Source organism: Triturus cristatus, chromosome 10, assembly GCF_964204655.1.
Source record: "Triturus cristatus chromosome 10, aTriCri1.1, whole genome shotgun sequence".
In the NCBI taxonomy this organism is placed as follows: Eukaryota; Metazoa; Chordata; class Amphibia; order Caudata; family Salamandridae; genus Triturus; species Triturus cristatus.
In genome coordinates, this window is record NC_140593.1 from 997,252,610 (window position 1) to 997,270,117 (window position 17,508).

Below are 17,508 nucleotides of genomic sequence, written 5' to 3' on the forward strand. Positions count from 1 at the left end.
GCCCATCTTCCATACTGACTGGATAAAGTAGATAAAATTAAAATGTTCCTATTGTGTTTCCATTCCATATATCTTCTCTATAAATAGGAAAAATATGGAACATTTTGCTCTACCCACCAACATTTAGACATTATTCCAGCACCTACCATGAGGCACATGGCACACGGTGCATTCACACAGACTTGGCATGCATTCATTGAGAAACAGTGTTTTGTGACAGCTACACTGTGCATTCACATTTATCTGGTACAATGCAGCAGGAGGGCCCAAGGATCTGTGGGAGCTCAGCCATCTACTCAGAACTGGAGGGGGGCGGGGGGACAGGGTTAGGCCTTATCCAGTTCTTCCTGCAGCAGAGCTATATTTAAAGGGTAGAAATAAATGTATATTGGAGAGTCACACGGTGATAAGCAGCAGTTTTAGGCTTGCCAGATGTAGGATTCTATTAATAGAGATCTGCGAAATGATTTTAATGAATGATGGAATGTGGCCTGAACTATTTGAGTGCAGACCAAAAGCCAGACAAAAAAATCAAAATAGTGGTTTTAAAAAAAATGTAAACGCACCAATTAGCTATTTCATTACAAAAATAGACAGATGGCCGACAAAAGATTGAAACTGCCCAGCAGCATTTCAATAAACAGGAAAGCGTTTTGGCCTCAGAAGGTGGATACTGCAGTAGAAGAATGCCACTCATACCATTTTGTATTCCTTCTCTGGTTTAACAAGCTTAACAGTATAAATTAACAGGAGATGTTACATGGCATCAACTTCTACCAACCCACCAGACACCTTTGATCTGCGTCCCAGGCAAGAGCACACCTCCCTTGCATCAAGAAGACCAGAAGCAGAGGACGCTCCTTCTCATACCTCGCAGCCAAGACCTGGAACAACCATCCGCAACAGCTCAGAACCTCCCCCTCCCTTATGGACGTCCGAAGGAACCTCAACACATGGCTCTTCCAGATGAAACCGGCATGATCTCCTCCTCCTCCTCCTTCCCCCTCAGGCCTGCCCTACCCAGCACCTGGATACCCTCCCGGGTGATTCGTCGCACTCTAAAAATTCATATAACATAACATGGCATCAACCAAACGTAGCAGACAATTAAGAGAGCCTTGAAACACTCCTTATTCATAAAAGGGTAATGTACACACTGGGAGTTGGAGAATTGCTCCCCAAGGCATGGAAATTGTTGACTAAGACACAAAACCCACACGAGACCCACATAAAAGGTGAACTTCTTTTAGAGCCAACGCCAAGCTGATGGCCATGGAAAGATTTGAGCACACATACATCAGCAGTCATCATCCCAGGGGTATCTCATATCTGTCAGATGATGATTACTGACTGTGTTGGAAGGGTTGGTTCCTGTCATGTAGGACTCTTGATTCCAGCCTGGGCTATACGAGATGACCTGACCTTAACTTTGCGAAGCTACAGAGAATAATTTCCATCCATATCCTACCGTTTCAAGAGCAAGTAACCAATTGTATTCTGTATTCTCATCGTGTACCCAATACAAACTTTTGATATGCTCTCTTCGGTATGCATGTACACAGATGTTTTACAATTTATTAAAGACAACAAAAAGAAAAAAAACATACATAAGCAGACATTAGCTGAAATTAGGGTAATACTGCAATTCCTCATAGTAGGACTCTTCTAGCTCAAGGGGATTATTTCACGGCTACATGGGTGATCTGCAGGTAAACAAGAATGTAATCACTTGTGGGTTCCCCTTCTTCCAAAGCAACTTGTACACTCGGAGGTGGTGTGTTCGCAAAGTCCGGTAGGATAGTGAAAACGCTAAACACCTCATGTCAGCCACAGGAAAGCTCAAATCCACAAGACTAACATAATTTCTTCACGACAAGGGGATGTGAGACACCACTAAATATGTCAAAGCACTACTTCAGGTAATACGCTTACATAACAACGTTCCAAGCAAAGCAGAGACAAATAACCTGGCAAGCAACTTACATGCTTTGGCAATACCTCTGGCCACACCCATTAAACTTTAGAACACACCAAACTATCAATTATCAAACCACACCTATTGTAAGCCACATCTGAAACATAAATACAATCTTTATGTTACAGCTCATAAACCTAACCAGACTCCACTATGAGGATTCCGAAATCGACTCGAAGGCACTACAGCACGTTAGTGCTGCAAGGCCATACTAATAGCAGAATGAGCGCTATAGAAACACGTCTGGCATAACATTAAGCAACACATTTCAAGACCCTCATACATCTGGTTAAGTGCTGAGAAGGGGAGGAGATTCTTGCATTTCTAATGGCTACTCAGTAACTCCTCCTCACTAAGTACTGAACTGGGCAGGAGAGACAACCAGACACAAGGTAATTAATGAATCTCAGTAAACACAACTAGATGGAATATTCTTTATTGGAAGTATTTAAAGCAGCAGTTTGTCACCTTTCACTTATTCCAGCCCCACTGAAGGACAACTGAAAGCCAGGGACACCCAGGGCTTTTTCTACGATTTAAACCTCAACACCAATATACAAAAATTACACACTATATAAAATCAGCACATCCACTTTCCTCTGCAACTACATGTTTAAATATGAAAGCGTTGTATGTCTCTTACTGCCCGAAGCAATTAACCACATATTGGGACCTTATGCCACCAAAGACCCGCCCTAAAGACATTTGGGAGCCCTTCGCCACTTACACATATTGGGACCTTATGCAACCAAAGACACGCCCTAAAGACATTTGGGAGCCCTTCACCACTTACCTCCGACAAGGAGTCACTGACGAGACAGACAAACCCGACCCTGTAGCTCCTAGTGCCCAGGCTGCTTCTTAGAGATGACCCTCTGCAGGGTCGGGATATTTGCCGCTTTTCCTGATGTGTACTGTATGGCCTGGATAAGAAGGCTGACCAATGTTGGCTGCAGTCATTGTACTGTTAGCTGTGATACAGGCGGAATGTATACATTATACTTCGGAGCTTGAGGATACCATGTATTGAGACACTGTGCTGTTGCCTTATTGTGACCCAGTTGGGAGAATTTTTCTTGACTTGTATGTCTTCCTTAAAAGTACAAAATAAGGGGCCGTGGCTTGGCGCATCAAGATGGCGGTCGCACTCTAAAAGTGCTCTGGACCCCTCCGTTATCCGCGCCACGATCCACTGCCATCAGCCCTTCTACAACCTGCTGCTTACTCACCGCTGCCTCCACCTTGCTCAGTTCTACCTGCCTGCCAGGGGGTGATTGCAACTCCGGCCTTCGGCGTGCCCACGCCCAAGATGGCGGCGACCATCCCCTGAAGCGCTCTCTTCTTGTGGCACCAGGCGCAGCGGCCTTGCTCGACTGGAGGCGGAGGCGCTGTGCTGCTCTTCCCCTTCTGGGTGCTCGGCGCACCGGGGACCGTGCATCGCAGGTCCCCGTGGCAGCTCTGGCGTGTGATCCTTCCTGCCTCACCCGGCTGTGCCCTTCATCACTGCTGCACTGGCCCGCGATGCGAGAGGCAGGAGCCCCAGCTGACGCGCTCATTTGCCGGAGAATCGGCCGCGTAGTCGAGCGGCAGGGCCCTGGTGCTTGTGCCCCCTCTGCCGCACCTGAACCGGTGCCTGGGCCCTGGGGCCCCCTGCCCGGATGCTGCTGCGGGCTGGTGACGGTCTTGCAGCCTCTAGAGCCTGGAGCGAGTGATCCCAGAGGCCCTCTCGGGGGGCTGAACTGCATCTACCGCAGAGGCGGCCTGGGCCTGCTTCCCCACCTGCCGCTTCGACCGTGTTGCTTGGGCTCCAGCTCCTCCCCCCGGCGGTAGGCATTGAGCCTTCGGCTTCCAGCCGGCACCCTGGTGTGCTGCCTACTCCCGTGGGGCCTAATAGGGCACCAGCCTACCCAGTGTGGTGAACAAGGAGTGCCGGATCAGCCCGGCGCTGGGGGTGCGGCCCCCTGCCTGACTGGATGCCGACAGCTCGCGGCTCAATGCTGGGGATGCCGGGCCTCCCAAGTCTCCTCGCAGATGCCCCGGGATGCAAGGTTGGGCCTGCCAGCAGTGATTGATCTGGGTGGAAACTGCCTGCCATTCTATCGCCGATTGGCCTCCTGCTGCTACATCACGACCTGCTCTTCAAGCTGTGGCTGTTGGGCCAGATCCGAGGTGGGTCTCAGCTCCTGTGCACGAGGGGGCCCTCTATTTCATCCAAAGCCCCCCCTCCTCCCCGGGTCCACGATGTTGCTCACAGGGCACACCAGGTGCGAAGAACTACATACTGAGAGGCGGAATTGACTGCACCTGCCGAGCGACAGGGGGTCCAGGACGTGATCCCCATTCCAGATTTCCTCTTCACGGCCCTGGTTCAACACCGTCCTCCAACACCACTGTGGGCCCCGGCATCAGAGTCTGCATGGCCTGCCCTGTGCCTCGGACCCCTGCAGCATCCTCTCTGCTCTCGACTTGGGACACAGGGTCGGCCACACCCATCACGAGGCGCGGAGTCCTTGGCAACGGGCCCTCCCTATCTACTCTGCATCGCGGCCCTCCATAGGGTGGGCTCTGATCAGCCCCGGCAAGTCCCGGTCGTTTGACTTTGGGTGTCTGGCTCTGGAGCCCTGCCCGGGCAGCGTTCCCACTTCTGCGGAGGACTCGTGGAGGGAGGTGAGGCCGGCCGCATTCATCGAGTGGCAGGCCCCCCCTTAGTTGTCCCCCCCCCACCCACCCGTCTCTCTTTCTTCGACCTGGTTGCACCCTTCCAGACTGGGTGAGACGTCATTCTCCGAGGTTCGGCAACTATTTCGGGCGGCTGAGGCAGGGTGCCTGGACCGGCTTCAGCCTATACCCCGGCACTGGTGCCCGGGTTTGAGTATCGACAGCTCGGGAGCTGAACCTCTCCCTCCTGTGAACCCATATCCTTCCCGCCGACCAGACACCCGGGCTCTCGGCCAGGATGGGTAGGGACCGTGCCCCGAAGACACCTGCTACACAAACTCAAACCAAAATGGACCAGTATATCACCGCCGAACGCAACCCGGCAGAAGGTGCTCCTGGAGGTTCCTCCCTCACAGGCCATACTGCAGGCCATCTGGACTTCGCAAGCCTCCGTGGAGAGCAAGATTGGCGAGGTCCGGGTAGACATGGCCCTTATCCACCAGGACCTTCGTAACATCACGGCGAGGATCTCGGAAGCGGAGTCGCGCCTCTCCACGATTGAAGACGAGCTGAGACAGCTGAAGTCCCAGGTGACCCGCCTGCGGAACCACACCTCGGAACTCCACCACCGCGCTGAGGACGCCGAAAATCGCTCGTGGCGAAACAACCCACGCCTCAAAGGGTTCCTTGAGGGGGTCGAACAGGGCCACACGGACACCTTCGTGGAGACATGGGTGAAGTCATGGATACCCAAAGAGGCTCTCTCCATGTGGTTTGCAGTTTAGCGCGCACACCGCTCCCTGGCGCCTAAGTCCCCTCCCACGGCTCCTTCCTGTCCCATCATCATCAGGATTCTTTAACTTCCGGGACAGGGACGCCATCTTCCGAGAGGCCCGGGCCAGGGGACCCCTAAAATACCAAAAGAACACCTTAATGCGCTTTACAGACTTCACGAGGGAGGTGCAGGCCCAACGCCGCACGTATGCGGACGTCAAACAAAAGCACCGCACCTTGGGTCTGCGATATGGTCTTCTCTTCCCGGCCCATCTACGAGTCGTCTTCCAGGACAAACTATCTTTTTTGACACTCCACAGGATGCCTGGACTTGGCTCACAGAGGAGCAACCACTGCGGCCTCAGCCTGTTTCCTCTCCTACCCTGCCGGACCCTCAACAATCACACCCACCTCCTCTCAAGCCACAACGGAGACACACCCGGTCTGGCAGGAGGGGGGGGAAATCGGCAGGGGGTGGGGGAGCATAGAGGTCGCCGGGCTGTGGGCCTCGGATGCCAAATTCTTCAGGGGCTTCCCCGGCTCCTGCCAACCACAGCAGGACCAACTCATTAGATGAACTGAACCGGGACTCGGACCCATCTGGGACCCTACGCCCTACATTGTCCGACTCCAACCTTTCTAGAAGCCCCGCGCTCCTGGGATCTGGGGATGCTGCTGTGGTCTGATTTGTGGAGGCCCACCGGGCCGAGACGGAGGCAGGACTTATGCGATACTTAACACTTCAACCTAGCTGATGGCAACTTGACATCCGTCAGTCTGGAGGGGTCCCTTATTGATACGAACTGCCCCGCTAAACTCCACGCAACCCAAGTGTTTTAGTTTGGTTCTCGTTGCTACTGTTGGCCCGACAGATGCTTCTGTTCTCGAAGTGCAGGGTGGGGGAGGGGAAGGGGAAGGGGGTGGGATTATTTTTCCAATGGTGGTTGTTTCTTGTTGTTCTGCTACACCGGCTTTCTTGCGACACACTGTGACACTCCCCCATACGGTACACACAGCTTCTTCACAAGCACCTCTCCACGCCTGCACTGGACCCGGTCCATACCCACTAATCTCCATGGCACGCCATGCCACTACACCGACCACCAACCACGATGACTGACATACCCATGCAGAGGTCATCCCTACACGTTCTGTCCTGGAACGTTGATGGTTTCTTAGACCGACTGAAAAGAATGTGTCTTGCCCTACGCACAACGCCTCGGTATAGAGGTGCTCCTGCTTCAGGAGACTCATCTGCTGGGGAACCACTGTCCTTTCCTAGCACAATGTGGATACAATAGGGTATGGCACTCTGGCTTCACCCGGGGCTCCCGAGTGGTGGCTATCCTCTTGAAGCGCACCTTTCCCTTTTTGCTCACACAAGCTTTTCACAACCCTCAGGGAATGTCCGTGGCTCTCTGTGGTACGCTGTGTGGCAGCCCCCTCAACCTCGTGTCCATATACTCGCCCCCCTTGATGCTCACGACGACTCTGAAACACTCCACCGCCCTGCTGACCACCTAGCCTTTGAGGTCCACTATTACTGGGGGTGACTAACGCGGTTTCCAATCCGCACCTCGACACAACAGGCCTCCCCCCCGTCTAACTCTAGACTTGTGCAAGCGAATCAATGAACAAATTGAACCGAATCCCTGGGCTCAATGAACAAATTGATCCGAATCCCTGGGCCTCTGCGATGCGTGGTGAATCTGGCACCCACACACCAAACAGTTCACTCATACCTCTGCAGCACACCATAAGCAGGAGCATATAGATGTAATATTTGTCCCATTGACTGAATGCAACATGATTCAAGAAGTCTGTATACTCCCAGGAGTATCTCCGACCATTCCCCGTTGCTCCTTGGTAAGAGGGCTCCACCCCCTCGAACCGCTCGATATGGCGGATGAACGCTTGGTTCCTCCAGGTCAAGGAATTTAGAAAGGTAGTGTGGGCAGAGCTCAAGCAGTATTTCCGGACCAATGATGGATCGGTTCCATCATCTGGCACCCTATGGGAGGCGGGTAAGGCCACAATCCGTGGCTTCGCTAAGGGCCAACTAAAGCGTCAGCGGCAGGCTCAGCGGCAGCAGCTCACCTCGCGAGAGGTGCAAGCGTTACGCCTCGAGCAATCCCATCCTACGGATGGTGATACTTCCAGAGAGGCAACTTGCTCTACTTCGCGCTGAAATCAGGCAGCTTTCATTGGACGCTGCCAAGCCCCTCTGGAGATCCTCTGTAGCGGGAGTATATGGCTGGGGCGACAAGAACGGCACGATTCTCCACAGACTAGCCACATACCCCAGGGCGAACCGCATTATCCCTGAAATAGTGGACCCAGACGGGTCGATACATCGATCCCCATTGGCAATGGCTTACGCCTTTGCTTCCTACTATCGTCAACTCTACGCGGAAAGGACCCCAGTACGGTCGCTCCCAGAGTTGTTGGAAGCGGGCTGTGCCCGCCTCCCTCAGCTGGGTTCTGCCGCCCATGCGGATTTGGACCGCCCTATCACCCACGAAGAGATCAATGAAGCAATACCTCCTACCTCCTCAGGCAAGACCCCGGGCCCGGACTGACTCCCTCAAGAATACAACACTATGTAATACGAGACCCTTGTCCCGCGCCTCGCAGACCTGTTCACAGAGGCTGAAGGGCTCCTTCCCACCCGAGACGGATATGGCCACCATTGTGGTTCTCTCAAAATCTCAACCGCCATCTAGTCACTGCACGGACTACCGTCCCATTTCTCTAATAAACACAGAGGTTAAACTCTATGCCACAATTCTCGCCCAGCGGCTGAAGCCCCACCTTGCCAGGCGGGTTCATGCTCACGCGTGGCACCGGGCACTGTCTCCAGAGGATTCACCTGGCCTTGGACCACTGCCACTTGCTCACCCCCTACTTGGCGATTCTTCTCGACGATGTCAGAGGACCGTGTTCAGGGATGGGAATGGCCCTCTCAGAGGCGGACAAGATCGCACTCTACGCCAACGATGTTTTAATCTTTTTGGTGGATCCCGCCCAGTCGGCCCTCATTGCCTCCAAATCTTGCAGTCCTCCGGGCAGGCCTCTGGCTGAACTCTGATAAGTCGATCCTGGTCCCCCTACACTTATCTAGAGACTGCTAGGACTGCCAAACCACAATACCGCTTCGGCATCAGTCTTTCAAATATTTAAGGATCTGGGTCGCCCTCCTTCCAGAACTAAGCTGGTCCCTTAATATCACCCCGCTTGTGAAGGCGGACCTCCACAAGTGGCAGACGCTGCCCATGAACCCCTTGGGGAGAGTCGCCCTGTTTAAAATGATGATTCTCCCCAGATTCCTCTACATCCTCCAGAATACCCGCTTCTGTTTTCCACGGGCTTGGTTTCGAGAACTGGACAGTATGGGCACCAAATTCCTTGGGGGGGACCTCGTCTGGCTCTGACCCTATGCTGGATTCCTCCATTGAACTGGGGCATGGGGATGACACATTTATATTTGTACTACTTGGCGACTCGCCTATTGACTATGCATGATTGGTTTAATGGGGGCTGGTCCGACCCGGCACATAGGCTTGAACTGAGCGAGCTAGGTTTGCCCAAAATCCAGTCCCTGATGTACGGGGAGTCCATTTCGACTATTTTACCAGCGGTAACGCACACCGTGCTGTTGGCCTGGCGGGCAGCCCTGCGTCATACCCAATGGGGACACAGATTAACTCAACAAACTCCTCTCTGGCATGGCAAATGGCTTCGGGAGGTTAGTGGGTTGCAGGGATTTAGAGCGTGGGACCTTATAGGGATCTTGCAGCTCGGAGACATGTGGGCGAAGTGTCACATGCGCTCCTTCCAAGATCTTCGGTCCAGATACTCCCTACATCCAACACAATTCTACAAATATTTACAACTGCGACATGCCCTCCACGTACACATATCGGACGACACAAGGATCCCTGAATATAGCCCCCCTGAGGCGCAGATTATACTAAGTGACCTGGAGAGGGGGGGGTATCTCCCGCATTTATCGGGCACTGTTGAACAACACCCCGACCTCACTGGATCGGCTTAGAGGCCAATGGGAGGAGTGGGTGGGTCCTCTGGATGAGGAGGATTGGCGTGATGCTCTCATGGCATCTAAGACGATTACTGCATCAGCGAGACTCCGCCTGATCCAATTATACTATTTACACGCCGCCTACTTGAACCCAGTCTGCCTCCATCAGGCAGGTTTTCATCCGAATGCTTCCTACACGAGGTGCGGCCAAGACCCGCCTGATTTTTTCCATATAGTGTGGGCATGCCCACTTTTGGCACGGTTCTGGGGAGACATCGAGGGAGAGCTCACAGAAATCCTGGGATGGGAGGTCCCCCATGACCCACGGCACTCGCTCCTCGGAATTACGGATGGGTTGGACGGGTCTAGGAACGAAAAATTATTTTTCAACACGGCCATGGTGGTGACCAAGCACGACATAGCCGCTTCCTGGAAGCTCTCAACTCCACCTTGCTCTGGGAGGTGGCGGAGGGGGGTGGACTGGTGTGCGATACAAGAAACATCTATGTATGAAGCACAGGGTTGTCCAAAGAAGTGCTGCAGGGTGTGGGGAAAATGGCTGGGCAACATAGGGTAGCCAAAAATGTGTATCCATTGTTTGTATCTAATCGTAACTCTTGGGGCCGAACATTCTGGGGATCGATCATTCATCTGGCTGTGATTTATCATCTACAGTGTCCAATGCTGAATTGTTGGTTTATGTTTGTCAAAATCAATAAAACTGCTTACCAAAAAAAAAAAAGTACAAAATAAAGCTTAAAAAGATATACGAGAGCGTGTACACATCAGTACAAGACCCAGGTGGTATTTACAAACCAATAGGTAACCATCTGAAATCAGAGCTCCCATTAGAAGTGGTGGGATGGAAATAGCAAATAGATTGATAGTAGTCTTGTACACACACACACACACACACACACACACACACACACACACAGCAGTAATAGAGCTATGCATGGACAAAGCCGGATACAAAAAAGTGACAAAGACTATGACTGCATAAAATAGGTTTACTAGGAGCTGCATTATAGTCCATGCCCCAGGGAGCAACAGAGGCGTGCATCCATTTTCTGCAGTTCCGGTGCACTGCAGTATTGCAGGAGTCATTTCTGCTGCCCCTTCTGAAATACAGATGGAGCTGCTGCTGTCTTAAGAGGGCTTATCCTCTTTTGCATGGTGGCATGACCCGTGCGAAAACGGGAGAAACGCTTTGCCTCTATGCCAGCGCTGTGTTATGGCCACAGGAACAATGGTAAAGAGGCCATCAGGAAACAATCCACTACAAAGTCAGTGTGCCCCTGAGGGCATCCTCCGAAATTGAGGAAATGGGGTGCCATGGATTCCCCAGATATACCCACACTGCAGGCCTGTGCAGTAACTCTCTGCAGCTGCCTACAGAAGGGTCTCTGCCCTGCCCTTTAAAGTGCAAGTCAGGTGCCACCTCCCTTGTGAAATACAGAGAGGCTGCTTCAAACAGCCACTCTATAGTTTATTAGTTCATTGCCCTACCGGCTTCTGCAAGTTTGTGGCTCCCCTAAGGGGTATGCATAATATGCAATAGGACGCACCGTACTTATTTACTCATGATGATCTTGCTAAGGTGCATCACAGCACAAACACTGACTGTGCAACCTAATTTTAATAGGACAATTGGTGCTCAGAGTACATGCTGCCTACTTAGAAACGGTACTATACCTGTGGAGGTATTTCAGCGTTGTCAATAAGTGCAGGCATGGCCACTTTCAATTACAAGAAACATATGTGCCTGGAGTCTTAAAGTGCCTGACATTGTAAAACTATGGGCGGGGAAAACATGCAGCTGGGAATGGCGTTTTTGGCAATCTACCTGTGCATACATAAATAGCTCACTGAGCAGTTAGGAGGCGGTCTCCCCATGTATGCAGATGTGCATGATTTTGTAGGAAATCATAAGCAATTCTAAATTGTTCAGTCAGAAGCGGATTGTTAGCTCAGGTCGATGAGCGTTTCAATGAGAACAGTGACTGCAAATTAACATATGTTCGGTCCTAATCTGGCAAACTGCTTATAACTAAAAAGGTTTGTAAAATGCTTACGATTATTTTTTTAATATTTTTATAGATTTTCTTAATAAATTTATTAAATATATTGGGGCGGCAATAGAGTAGACTGCAAGTACGCATTACTGTTACACAGTGAAACTACTCTCTTGTAAAAGGAATTTCCTTGATACAGATATTTAGCTCAAAATATTAATTATTTTGGACAGAAAATAACGTTCAGAAGTCATTTTGGTCTGTGTACTCCCTGAATAGGTGTCATGGACTCTCAGGGGTCCGCAGACCTCAGGTTAAGAAACACTGATTTAGCGTGATGTTGCGCTCTCAAGTACATGCTGGACAGGAAACCTTGAGAAGCAAACACAAGCTGCCACACTATAGAATGCTCAGCCTTTTATTTCAGAAATGTTTTAGCGTTACTAATTTTCCCTGACTGCACGCTTTCGCTAACCAAGTATCTATAATTAAGCCTGTCCCAAATGTGGGTGAAAAACATAGCTGTAGTTGTGGCTTTATAACTAAGTATGACATAGTAGATCCCATATATGTAGGTTAGTTATTTTAATTGTAAACGTTTAGAAGGGAGATTAATACGAACAATAAAATAAGCACATATGATGGCTCCTGTTTAATACTGTCATGATGCAGTGTATGGTTTGTTGTTTTCAAAGTCAATAAAATACAGTTAAAAAAAAAAACAACAATAGAATAAGCATGCCATCATCACAATCTTTAAGAGACATTTGTCATGTCTGAAGTCCTTTTGGAAAATTATCAACTAAAACCACAAAACCATGGTATTAGTACCGTAGCATCTTTTGACCAAAAAAAAGCATTTGGCACACGCATGTATTAGTTAAAAGAAAGCTATTGAGGATTAAATACTAACGATGCATCCCCATCATCCAGGTCTGGATGTTCATGGCCTACCTGAAGCTCAACCTAACAAAGACAGGATTCCTGCTATTTTCCTATTCCAGGCTTCTCCAACGAGTTGCTTGGGAGGTATTGGTAGCTCCTCATAAGTACCTCTCCTGCATGCAGCGCAGCCTACTAAATCAGAAGCTTTTACTTGGTTGCATTAATATATGGAATACCATATTTTAAAAGCGTATAATTGAGAAGTAAATGTGTGTATTTTCAAAATCATAAGCGGATGCTTGAAAGAAAAATTGATGAATTTCCAAAATATGTTTAAAGCTAAAAATTCAGTGATCAATGATGCAGCCTTGGGGAGATTTATTACTAATATTATTACCTTGGTGCCAGGGGCATTGCAGCTATGGCTGTTACGTATTACCCATGTAGAGGTATTCCACACTGACGAGGCCTTTTTAACATTCTGCTGACAACCATATCTGAGGAGATCACTGTTGGTAACGCTGTATGAGGTGACAACTAATGTAATCTAGTCTGCTAAGGTCATTCTTATAACACTTATATTAATTGTAGCTCGTCATGATTTTCCTTGATATTAAGTAGCTCTTATTACAGAAAATGTTGGAGATCCTCTGGCCTAGAACAACAGACAAGAATCAGTACAAAGCTGGGTCAATGACATGAACCTTTATGGCTTCGAGCCCCGACTTTTATTAAATGCTAAGTCACTTGGATTCACTCTGAACACCAAACCCACCCTCAAGGAGCACAATGCCAAAGGAACCGAGACGCCCTACTACCAGCTCTCTCCTCTAAAGAAAATGAAACCATTTCTGCCAGAAAGAGACTTCAGAACAGCTGGTCATGCCCTTGTACTCTTCCATCTGGATAGTGGACCTTCCAGACTCCATATTGGCACTCCTTTAAGGCATTCTATGCACCGAAGCATCTCTCAGCCGGGGCCTGAAGAGATTGGTTCCCTCTGCCAGCCGAACCATCTACAAAAACAGCTACATCATTTACAAAGCCACCACAACCAGCATCCCCGCTTAGCTTCAGACAAGCTCAAGGGCTCCCAGCAAACCGGCAGCCTGAACACCAAACTGCAGTCTAAGTAGTATCATAAATAAAGGAAAAAGAAAATAAAGCAGCAGACTTTTTCCAGGAATGTGTGCAGAATCTGGAACAACATCCTTGTATCCATCAGGATCGCCCCAACTCTGCTCCACTTTTAAAAAGCGTTTAAGACTCGCTTCTTTAAAGAGTACTACATCACAATACCTTAACTGTTCCACAATTCAGCAACAACTCTCATAGGTCATTGACTTTACGGTGGCCTTTGACCCTGTACAGTGCTCAGCTGCATTTTGACTAGGTTTGTGCTATAAAAATACCACATAAATACAAATGAAGACATGCAAAACATACAAAAAACCTTAAGCAGCAACTGTGAAAAGGCGTATTAAGCCTTAAGGTGTTAACACCCAGACATTTCTCATAAGAGAAGGCTGCAAAGCAGCACTACATGCTTTCAATCCCCTGAAAAGTAACTGATCTAGCAATGGTCTTGCACCGAAGCACTGGATCAAACATGATGTTCCATGAGGTTCACTATAACGCCGACTTAAACAGATCTTGGTTAGACACCAGCGGACACTCTTGGCTGGATCTCTGTCGTTTGAAGGGAGCCATGGCAGCTTCTTCCAGCATTGAAGGTTTGCTGAGTAGTCACCATGTTTAAGGCACCCATTCAGCAAACATTTTTGTTCAGAGAAAACAAAGTTCCACAGAAGGCGATTGTTCAATAAATAACTGTCCCTAAGAACAGGGAGTTTTCTGTGCGCATGGCAGCCATTTTGTATTTTCCCTGCCAATGTTTGCGATTACTCACATGGACTACACTGCTAGGCCCTCGAAGGACAGGTTGCCAGGTCAGATTCAGTGGAAACACCACCACAGGAAACAGTGTTTTTCTTAAATCTAAATAGAGGTAGGAAACCTCAAGTGGGCGAGGCAGGAGCACCACAAAGTTAGGCAGTGCTCCTGCTCTTACAAACTCTAAATGAGTGTTTTTTCAGCCATACTCTGCATGTGGATAAAGGCTAGAATAATTCCTGTAGGTGCAGCAAGGTCCTGGAACACATGCAACATTTTAAAATAAATTTACTCCAACTTTCTTTTCATAAGTAAATATACTCAAAATCACAGTTTGTGCAATATTTTCTTTAAACAAACTTCCTAGGGAATAAGGCACTGACACTTTAAAAAGAGACCATCCTTATAGTTCTCATAATTCCTTGCCTCTGGCGCAAATCTCAGTTCTCAGTTCTAGATTGCTCGACCAAACAGCATCCCACAAGACTTTGGCACTTGTTTTGAGGCCTTCATTGATAAAGAACTGCTCTTTACAACTTCTGGGATTTGTCTACAGTTACTCCTTTTTCTTTTTTTTTAATAAAATGAACTAACATTTCTTAATGCCTGAAATTATTATTATTATTTTTAAATGCAGCACATCTTGGAAGATAGCCATTCTAGGAGTAATTCAAGGTGTTTGCAGAAGCTCACATTTCATGTCTAACCACCAAGGCAAATGCAAACATTACTAGGAGATGAAGAGATGGGGAAAGGAGAGAAAGAAAGATGAAAATAATAAGAAAGAGAATATATAGACAGAAGGATGGAGAGAGGATAAAAAGCTAACAAGCTGAGCCAAACTTTTTATGCCTTTATCATTTTCAGCCAAGTCTTCAGTAACTAGAAAGAGGCAAGAACTACAAGAAAATAAGAGACTTCATCCCTGCACTTGTTTTGAGTAGCGATCCCCACAGTTTCCTATGAGGTTCTTCCTGATTTGGTAGCTATCTACCCTTCTTTCATTGTGCTGGCATCTACATCAACACTGAGATGTCTTTCAGCACTCAGTAGGTCAAAAGAGACCTCAATACAGGTAACCCTTTTCTCAGAATCAAGTGTCTGCACCAAGGTATTTTAGATTCTAGATAGTTTTTAAAACAAAGAATGAGTATAGTTTGTATTTTAAAATGACGTTTAAGTGTTTTGGGATTCCACTGGGACAGTAGGAATCACTCAATAAGTCCTCACCAATATGAAGCTTTTCTATTCCAAACCCAGTACCAACACCTAAACTGATAATGCCAGCACAGTCAGAAACTCAGTTGATGAGTTCATTTTCAGCACAAAACGCAACACATAAGGAAAGTGAAGAATATCACTGACATAATAAAAAGTGCTCCATTTGAACAAGAATTGTTTTATAAACATTCCACCCCATACCTAGCGTCATCAGGCACACAGCCACACAGATGAACACCCAACATAGACAGCAATCCTATTAGAAGTCTGTCATCACTTCAATAATAGACAAGTTCTTTCACAAAAACCTCCAACCCCTCCAAAATTCCTGTAGCAGTAAAAGTGAATAAAAGGCATGACAAGGGTCCATACATGTGTTTATAAGCAATACAACTAGGTAGGCACACTTCTTTAAAGTCAAGCTTACCAGCTTCTGAAGGGAAGCCAACTCTTCAGGGAGGTAGCAAAGGCCAGTTCTGTTCAACTTCAGCCACCGTAAGCTGGTCATTGATTTAACATGCTCCGGGAAGTAGCCACCCTAAGCAAAGCAAGGGTAAAAAAACAAAAAAATTTCAAGTGAGACAAACAATGACCTCATGATAATTGGTCTAAAAGAAGCACTTTATTAGGATAGATATATATATATATATATATATATATATATATATATATATATATATATATATATATATATATTTATATTTAAAACAATGGTAAACAATAAATTATTTCTTTCAAAATGTTCTTGATTTATACCCATACAAGGAGACAATAAAAGACCAAAACAATATTACACTTTTAGCAGGTTTTACCTGGCAGGGTAGCACCAGAACATTAGCTTAATGGACATACACAAAAACAAGTTAGGGTGTTACAAATAGGTTGATTCGTGGATACTAATCACATTGGTAGTTGCTCAGTATACATTTCAACAAATGTGGCCACACAAGGCCCAGCGCATTAACTGTGCTACAACATAAGTCTGCAGCACATCATGGGTAACAGATCAGCTCTGCAGTAATATTGGTTTAAACAGTGTTGGGACAAAGGTCCCCTGCATGTCTCTGAAGAGCGTGCACCCCACATCCAATTCATCAAAGCAAGCTCTGTAGATTTTTTACCCCAGTCTCAACACACACTGCATTATGAATGTGCAACAGAAGCCTTTTCCATAACACAGATTGAGATTCTGGGTGGAGCTCTGTGGTTTAGCGGGGCCAACCATGTGCACCTCCTTATCAAGAGTGACTACAGTAAGGCTCAGTGAGCTGTAGAGGACTGACGGTGGTAAGAGCAATTAGTTTATAGGTGCAGGACAGGCGTGGTTACCTGACCCTGCCAATGAGAGACACTAACTTACCTCTCCAGCAGTTCTAAATTGGTCTGCCAGGGCCACACACCAGGTCCTTCATCCATCCCAATATTGCTCTGTGTGAAGGATGTGTGTGGAGGGTGAGAAATACATGTGGCTGTAGCCATACTGGAATCCAATTTGTGTTTCCTACATTAAAGGGATATCTAGGAAGGAGGTTTGGATGGTGCCCAACAGCAATGTGAATTGCAGGGCTCCTCCAGGACTTTGCAGGGACCACTTGCCGTAGATAAAACTGAGGGTGGAGGAGAGGAGACAGGAGGCCCTTGTGAAGCTCACAGAGTTTCCCCTGCCCTTTCCTGGTCCACGGTTCACTAGAAGAGCTACTCCCCCCTCCTCCGTAGGTTAACAGGTATTTAGGTGTGGAGGCATGACTTTTATTTGTACCCTTGTTCTGGGTACCTCCCGACAGGAAACTCATTTCTAACCCACCTTCCTGACAGCAGAGACGATGGCTGGACAAATCCGAGTGGAAAAAGCATAAGGACTGCCCACAACTAGTCTCAGAGGTGACTGGTGGAATACAAAACCTCTATTTGTATTGTTGGTGTAAAGATGCAACAGACATTTCCAGCTTGGACACCAAGATTACTCTACCTGAATTTTGAGCCTGCACACCAGCAGTAACTATGAAACTCTTCAGCCATTAGGGTTGTGGGAACTACAGCCAACTCGC

At 48.0% G+C, this 17,508-nt stretch overlaps 1 protein-coding gene across 3 annotated transcripts in view; it reads right to left on the reverse strand.

The window, feature by feature from the left end:
• The window catches only part of FLII (FLII actin remodeling protein), a 291,687-nt gene that overhangs the window by 205,888 nt on the left and 68,291 nt on the right, over positions 1–17,508 (reverse strand). For all 3 annotated transcript variants that reach the window (XM_085628978.1, XM_085628977.1, XM_085628974.1), the window contains exon 3: positions 15,888–15,998. In XM_085628978.1, coding sequence (XP_085485104.1) covers positions 15,888–15,998 — 111 coding nt within the window. The remainder of the gene's footprint in view (positions 1–15,887; positions 15,999–17,508) is intronic.